This window comes from Amblyraja radiata, chromosome 49 (assembly GCF_010909765.2).
Source record: "Amblyraja radiata isolate CabotCenter1 chromosome 49, sAmbRad1.1.pri, whole genome shotgun sequence".
NCBI lineage: Eukaryota > Metazoa > Chordata > Chondrichthyes > Rajiformes > Rajidae > Amblyraja > Amblyraja radiata.
This window is the reverse complement of record NC_046004.1, coordinates 2967545-2976306: the sequence shown is the minus strand read 5'-3', so window position 1 is coordinate 2976306 and position 8762 is coordinate 2967545. Positions and strand designations below refer to the sequence as shown.

Below are 8762 nucleotides of genomic sequence, written 5' to 3'. Positions count from 1 at the left end.
ATCCTATCAGGATGCATCACAGTTTGGTTTGGAAACAACTCTACCTATGACCGCAATAATGTTAATGGATTTGTGTATTCGCCCACTTCGTCGCACAGTCCAGCCTCACTACCAACTCCATCTACAGTTCACGCACTTTCTGGAAACTACCCAAAATAATCAAGGACCACTCGCGCCCAAGTCATCCCTTCTTTTCCTCACTCCTATTGCGAAGAAAACACATAGCTTGACAATGCGGACCACCAAATGTGGATTCAGAAACAGCTTCTACTCCGCTGCGAGCAGACGACTTCTCAAAAGATAAGATAAAGTTCGGACCTTCTGACCCACCTCATTGTGGCGTATGTATGGTTTATATCTGCACTTTCTCGGTAACGGTAACACTATAACGGCATAACCCTCCTTTATGTAGAGAGATATGGATTATTTCTTACTACTTGTTGTACTTGTGAATGACGTGAACACCAAGCCTTCCACTGTATCTCGGTATGCGTGACGATAATAAATTGATGCCAACACATGCATCTCGAACGCAAAAGCAACAACATAGGGTGTTGGCAAAATGAATTAAACAAATCCGTTTCTGAAAACCTTCACCAGGCAGAACCAAAAATCACAGGGAAATGACCAGTCGGGCAGATGGTCAAAACATCAGCAGAGGCAATAACTTCATGCTGCTCGTAACGGAGGAAAGAAGAAAAATGCACGTGAAACGACTTATTGGAGAATATAGGGCATTAGAAACAGGATCGTGTTGGTGGGCAGTGGAAATCTGCAGGGAGTATGTCTGGAGCAGTCGATGAGGTCACGAAGAGGAAAGGGTAAAGAGGCATTTTAAAGAAGGTTGTGAATATTAATTCGAATGTCAACATGTTTCGATTGCAGCGAGGGTTGAAGGGAAGAAAGGGAATATTGATACAGAGTTGGAGACACGGAGATAGGTCCTTAAATTATAATGCTGCGGCCGGGCCAACATGAAAGGCAGATGCAGCGGTTAAGAGAGACGGTGAAGGATGCATAATGTAAGCTCTCCACCCCCCCCCCCCCCCTCTCTCTCTCTCTCTCTCTCTCTCTCTCTCTCTCTCTCTCTATCTCTCTCTCTCTCTCTCTCTCTCTCTCTCTCTCTCTCTCTCTCTCTCTCGCTCGCTCTCTCTCTCTCTCTCTCTCTCTCTCTCTCTCTCTCTCTCTCTCTCTCTCTCTCTCTCTCTCTCTCTCGCTCGCTCTCTCTCTCTCTCTCTCTCTCTCTCTCGCTCTCTCGCACTCTCGCTCTCTCGCTCTCTCTCATCTCTCTCTCGCTCTCTCTCTATCTATCAATCTATCTATTTCCAGCGAACGTGGTGACGGCTGCGATCCTGTACCGGGGAAAATGCGGACTTTCCAAAGGTATCACCCGTTACATGGTGTCGATGGCAATGTCCGATCTGCTCGTCATCTTCTTTCAAGTGTTGCTCCAAGGAATCTATGTCTACTATAACCCCAACGCCTTCTTCATCCGCAGCACGGTGTGCCCTTCGTATGTGTACCTGCGCATCCTTACACTGGACTATTCCGTATGGTTAACATTATCCTTCACCTTTGACCGTTTTGTCAGCATTTGCTGCCCGAAGCTGAGACTCACCTATTGCACGGATAAGACGGCCGCCGTGGTCATTGTGTCCCTGTGTGCGCTGAGCTGCTTAAAATACATCCCATTTTACTTTATGTACGAGCCACGCTTCACCATGGACAATGTGAACTGGGGGTGCCGGCCCAAACCCGCCTACTTCACCTCCATCGGGTGGGTTATTTTTTCATGGATGTGTAACATTTCTCTCTCCTTACTCCCTTTCGTCCTAATCCTGCTTCTGAACGGGCTGACGGTCAACAACATCATAGCGGCCAGCAGAGTCCGCCGGCGCTTAAAGGGACATGATGGCAAGGACACTGAGTCGGAGAATCGGCGTAAGTCTATTGTCTTACTCTTCACGGTGTCGGGAACCTCCATATTACTGTGGACCACGGGAGCGGTAACTTTCATCTGTACCCGAATTACTATTAATTTTGTGGGCTCGGATCTCACAAGCCCCTCGAATATTGCCAATGAGGTGGGGGTCTTGCTCATTCGGGTCAGCTCCTGCGCCAATACTTGTATCTATGCAATGACCCAAAGTAAATTTAGACAGGAGCTGAAGAACGGGATGAAAAGTCTTATTCATTTTTTTACGAAACCCACGAAAAGGACGCGGCAGTGAGCCGAATATTGGAGTTCGAATATAACGCCGCCATTCTGTATATTCCCCTCATTAATACGCACTATCCCGTGTCTCCTGTTCCTTCCAGAACGGAAGTTGAACGGAAGACCATAGTTTATAACGTTTGGTCGCGACCCCAAACGATCAGAGGACATGAACAACAAAGCCTCTTACAGCATTGGTCCGCTGCATCTTGCCCCGCTGAGGGTATTGCCCCGATGTGGTCTCTGCATATAAATAATGCGTACTTTCTCTGTTTTATGTAACATTGTAACGATGTAGCATTATTTCCCGCGCTGTTGATCTTTCTCTTCGCACGACCTATTGTATTTATTTTTGGTTTGATGGTACCCATGAATTGTATGACATAACCGGATGTCACGCAAACATGTATCCCGTGGCGATAATAAACCACTACTATAACCAATGATTCACATCGATCTGTGCACTACATTGAAACATAACCATTGGCATCGAACAATATCATCAAATTTTCAATCCTCAATTCCCAATGTGTCAAATTAAAATCAGTGCATTACAATAAGGTGGACAGTTGGACATTATTCGGAAATTGGAAACGATAATGACTAATGTGTTCTTGGTCGACTCTGTTGGGACCAGCGACCACTGTCATATTAATAATAATGATAATAAATACTTTATTGATCCCCTCAGGGAAATTCAGATGTCCAGAAGCCCCCAACCAACAAACCCACAGATTCAAAACGAACGCAGACAGAAAATACATAGAATACAATGTGGACACTACCTGAGAGCAATAAATACTTAAAAAGACCAATAATTAACAATTTAAAATTAAAAATTGCAAAATGCAGCCACTTACAGCCTAGCGGTCCGAATTATAAAATATAATGGCTGCAGGGGTGAAGGATCTCCTGAACCGCTCCGTTCTACAGGGCAGGGAAATGAGCCGGTTGTTATTCCGAGTGCTCTTTTGACTCTCCAGAATTACATGGAGGTGATGCCCGGGGTTTTTCAGGATAACCTGCCTCATACGCCTCTCAAGCTCATCCATCCCAGAGTCTACTCTCCGCTCCAGCACTGAGCTAGCTCGTTTAACCAGTTTGCCCAGCTTCTTGTTGTTTTTTGCACTAATGCTGTTGCCCCAGCAGACAACAGCGTAGAAAATAACACTTGCAACCACAGTGTTGTAAAACATGTGCAGCATCTCATTACACACATTGAAGGATTTGAGCCTTCTGAGGAAAAATAGTCTGCTCTGGCCTTTTTTGTAGAGGGAGTCAGAGTTGACAGACCAGTCCAGTTTGTTATCAGCTTTGAGATAACTGTAGGTAACGACATGGCAGGCCCGCGAGTTAAAATTCTGAATTGGGGCAGGCGCAACTTTGATGGTACCCACAGACAGGAACTGACACAAATTGATCCGACTAGGTTTTTACAAGCATAGGAGCGTCCAAATCATGGGATGCTTTAATGGTGTGATAACTGGAGTTCAGGGCATGCATGTGACTGTTATACGGAAGGGAAAGACAGGTGAGCATGAGTGATGAGAGAAACTGAGGCTCTGGTCAGGAAAATGAAGGAGGCATGGGACGGGTATAGGGAGGGAGCTGGCATCATGTATATTCCTCAAGGAAATTTGGTAACTGACGAACAGACTTAATAAAGAAACCAGGAGGGCAAAAAGGGGGCGGGAGATAACGTTAGCAGATAATATCAAGCAACATCAAAATAATGTGTGTGGTAATTAAGGGAAAATTGGTAACTGGAAAGAGAATATGGTCCCAGAAAAACCAAAGCAAAGATGGCCAATGTCCTCATTGAGTATTTCTCCTCCTCTGTTTTAACCGTAGAGAAAGCAGCAACAACTGTAAATCTTGGGGGCTGCCAATGGCAGTGTCTTGAGGGCAGTCGATATTACGGTCGAGGAGTAATTAAGGCGTCTGAAGGTAGACATATCTCCTGGGTTTGATCAGATAGATCTGAGGACGCGGTCGAAAGCCAGAGAATAAATGTCATGCCTTAGTTATATACATCAGAATTAAATGGGGTGAGATGCCGGAAGACTGGTGGTTAATGTTTGTATCGCAATTTAAGAAGGGCTGCAAGGAAAAGCCTGGGAACTATAGTCCAGTTAGTGTAACATCTGTGGTAGGCAAGTAACTGGATACGATATGTATGCATTCAGATAGACAAGGGTGATTAGGGATAGTCGCCATGGTATTGTACGTGGAACACCGTGTTTCCCGAGTCCTGTTGACTTTTGTGAAAATATAACCAAAAAACGGGATGACGACTGAGCTGCAGACGCTACCTTTCATGGATTTCAGCAAGGCTTTTGATGAGAGTCCGTGTCGTGATCTACTCTGAGACGTTAGATCGCATAGACTCCAGGGAAACCTAGCCGACTGGAGGGTACATTGGCATCATGGAAAACGGAACAGACGGTGTTGCTGGAAAGTTGGTTCGCGGACTAGAGGCCAGTGACAGTGGTGTCCCTCTGCTATCGCTGCTGGGCCCAAAGCTCTTTAGAAACATAGAAACATAGAAATTAGGTGCAGGAGTAGGCCATTCGGCCCTTCGAGCCTGCACCGCCATTCAATATGATCATGGCTGATCATCCAACTCAGTATCCCGTACCTGCCTTCTCTCCATACCCTCTGATCCCCTTAGCCACAAGGGCCACATCTAACTCCCTCTTAAATATAGCCAATGAACTGGCCTCGGCTACCCTCTGTGGCAGGGAGTTCCAGAGATTCACCGCTCTCTGTGTGAAAACAGTTCTTCTCATCTCGGTTTTAAAGGATTTCCCCCTTATCCTTAAGCTGTGACCCCTTGTCCTGGACTTCCCCAACATCGGGAGAAATCTTCCTGCATCTAGCCTGTCCAACCCCTTAAGAATTTTGTAAGTTTCTATAAGATCCCCCCTCAATCTCCTAAATTCTAGAGAGTATAAACCAAGTATATCCAGTCTTTCTTCATAAGACAGTCCTGACATCCCAGGAATCAGTCTGGTGAACCTTCTCTGCACTCCCTCTATGGCAATTATGTCCTTCCTCAGATTTGGAGACAAAAACTGTACACAATACTCCAGGTGTGGTCTCACCAAGACCCTGTACAACTGCAGTAGAACCTCCCTGCTCCTATACTCAAATCCTTTTGCTATGAAAGCTAACATACCATTCGCTTTCTTCACTGCCTGCTGCACCTGCATGCCCACTTTCAATGACTGGTGTACCATGACACCCAGGTCTCGCTGCATCTCCCCTTTTCCTAGTCGGCCACCATTTAGATAATAGTCTGCTTTCCTGTTTTTGCCACCAAAATGGATAACCTCACATTTATCCACATTATACTGCATCTGCCAAACATTTGCCCACTCACCCAGCCTATACAAGTCACCTTGCAGTCCCCTAGCATCCTCCTCACAGCTAACACTGCCCCCCAGCTTAGTGTCATCCGCAAACTTGGAGATATTGCCTTCAATTCCCTCATCCAGATCATTAATATATATTGTAAATAGCTGGGGTCCCAGCACTGATCCTTGCGGTACCCCACTAGTCACTGCCTGCCATTGTGAAAAGGACCCGTTTACTCCTACTCTTTGCTTCCTGTTTGCCAGCCAGTTCTCTATCCACATCAATACTGAACCCCCAATGCCGTGTGCTTTAAGTTTGTAAACTAATCTCTTATGTGGGACCTTGTCGAAAGCCTTCTGGAAGTCCAGATACACCACATCCACTGGTTCTCCCCTATCCACGCTACTAGTTACATCCTCGAAAAATTCTATAAGATTCGTCAGACATGCTTTACCTTTTGTAAATCCATGCTGACTTTGTCCAATGATTTCACCACTTTCCAAATGTGCTGCTATCCCATCTTTAATCACTGACTCTAGCAGTTTCCCCACTACCGATGTTAGACTAACTGGTCTGTAATTCCCCGTTTTCTCTCTCCCTCCCTTCTTAAAAAGTGGGGTTACGTTTGCTACCCGCCAATCCTCAGGAACTACTCCAGAATCTAAAGAGTTTTGAAAGATTATTACTAATGCATCCAATATTTCTGGAGCTACTTCCTAAAGTACTCTGGGATGCAGCCTATCTGGCCCTGGGGATTTATCGGCCTTTAATCCATTCAATTTACCCAACACCACTTCCCGGCTAACCTGGATTTCACTCAATTCCTCCAACTCCTTTGACCCGCGGTCCCCTGCTATTTCCGGCAGATTATTTATGTCTTCCTTAGTGAAGACGGAACCAAAGTAGTTATTCAATTGGTCCGCCATATCCTTGTTCCCCATGATCAACTCACCCGTTTCTGACTGCAAGGGACCTACATTTGTTTTAACTAATCTCTTTCTTTTCACATATCTATAAAAACTTTTGCAGTCAGTTTTTATGTTCCCTGCCAGTTTTCTTTCATAATCTATTTGTCCTTTCCTAATTAAGCCCTTTGTCCTCCTCTGCTGGTCTCTGAATTTCTCCCAGTCCTCCGGTATGCTGCTTTTTCTGGCTAATTTGTACGCATCATCCTTCGCTTTGATACTATCCCTGATTTCCCTTGTTATCCACGGATGCACTACCTTCCCTGATTCATTCTTTTGCCAAACTGGGATGAACAATTTTTGTAGTTCATCCATGCAGTCTTTAAATGTCTTCCATTGCATATCCACCGTCAACCCTTTTAGAATTAATTGCCAGTCAATCTTGGCCAATTCACGTCTCATACCCTCAAAGTTACCTTTCTTTAAGTTCAGAACCATTGTTTCTGAATTAACAATGTCACTCTCCATCCTAATGAAGAACTCAACCATATTATGGTCACTCTTGCCCAAGGGGGCACGTACAACAAGACTGCTAACTAACCCTTCCTCATTACTCAATACCCAGTCTAAAATAGCCTGCTCTCTCGTTGGTTCATCTACATGTTGATTTAGATAACTATCCCGCATACATTCCAAAAAATCCTCTTCCTCAGCACCCCTGCCAATTTGATTCACCCAATCTATATGTAGATTGAAGTCACCCATTATAACGGTTTTGCCTTTGTCGCACGCATTTCTAATTTCCTGTTTGATACCATCTCCAACTTCACTACTACTGTTAGGTGGCCTGTACACAACACCCACCAGCGTTTTCTGCCCCTTAGTGTTTCGCAGCTCTACCCATACCGATTCCACATCCTGCAAACTAATGTCCTTTCTTTCCATTGCGTTAATCTCCTCTCTAATCAGCAACGCTACCCCACCTCCTTTTCCTTTCTCTCTATCCCTCCTGAATATTGAATATCCCTGGATGTTCAGCTCCCAGCCTTGGTCACCCTGGAGCCATGTCTCCGTGATCCCAACTATATCATAGTCATTAATAGCTATCTGCACATTCAACTCATCCACCTTATTACGAATACTCCTTGCATTGAGACACAAAGCCTTCAGGCTTTGTTGTTTGTATGAAAGATTTGGATGAAAATGGACAAGGTAGGATTAGTAAATGTGCGAATTCATACAAGTGGGTTGTATTGTAGATAGCGAAGATGGTTATGAAAGATAACAGCAGGTTCTTGCGCAGTTGGGCAAGTGAGCTGAGGAACAGTTAGTGGTGTTTAATGCAGATATGAGTGAGGTGCTGCATTTTGAGAAGTGAAACCGGGGCAGGGATATGGCTCCAGGGAGTGTTGTGGCGAAGAACTATCTTGGAGTGCAGGTACTAGTTCCGAGAAAGTGGCGCCACAGGCAGATGGAGGGGAAAATAAGTATTTAGGCACAGTGGTCTTCATCAGTCAGAGCATTGACCATAGAAGGTAGGATGTTATTTTACAGTTCTATAAGGTTAATGACGTCACTTTTCGAGTATCGTGCTCAGTTATGGTCACCCTGCTATAGGAAAGATGGCGTTAAGAAAGAAATAATTCAGAGAAGGTTTACGGGGATGTTAGCAGAACCTAAATTCCCAGCTATAGGGAGAGGTTGGGCAGGTCAGGGCTGTATTTCTCTGAGCACAGGAGGATGAAGTGTAATCTTACAGCGGTGTATTAGATCGGGAGCGGAATTAATAGGGTCGATGCACAGAATCGTTAACCTAGACAAGGGAAATCAAGAACTAGACGACTTTGCCGTTAAGTGAGAGGGGGAATATTTAATATTGTAGGGGGCGCTCCTCTGTGTGCAGCCATGTCAGCAGCGCGTCAGTTTTTCCAGCTTTTTTTTATTTTTTAGTATGTTTTAAAGTGTGTATTTTGTGTTTCTTCGTATGTTTTGTGTGGGGGTGGTGTGGGGGGGGGGATAAGGGGGAAACCGCTTCGGTTGCCTCCTGCATGTAGAGGCGACTTTTTCCAGGTCGCCTCCCCCGTGGCCTAACATCAAGGATCGACGCGGCCTTTCCCGGAGACACGCCGGGCCTTCAGCGGCGGGCGCAGCGTGGACTCTCGGCGTGGAGCGGGCGATCCTCGCTGGGGCTCGCTGGAGAGGAGCGCTCCGTTTCGCTGGCCCGCGGCAGCCGGAAGCCTGAAGTCGCAGCCTGAAGTCGCGGTCTGCAGAGCTCCAGCTGGTGC

The 8762-nt window shown here is 45.7% G+C and overlaps 1 protein-coding gene across 1 annotated transcript; it reads left to right on the top strand.

The window, feature by feature from the left end:
- The first annotated feature begins 1406 nt into the window (after positions 1-1406).
- On the top strand, positions 1407-2231 carry LOC116968980 (probable G-protein coupled receptor 139). Its single transcript, XM_033015960.1, has one exon. The coding sequence runs from the start codon at positions 1407-1409 to the stop codon at positions 2229-2231; it is 825 nt and encodes a 274-aa protein (XP_032871851.1).
- The last annotated feature ends 6531 nt before the right edge of the window (positions 2232-8762 follow it).

Excerpts from the sequence above, each read along its gene's own strand:
- LOC116968980 (XM_033015960.1), top strand. The coding sequence starts at position 1,407 with ATGGCAATGTCCGATCTGCTCGTCATCTTCTTTCAAGTGTTGCTCCAA.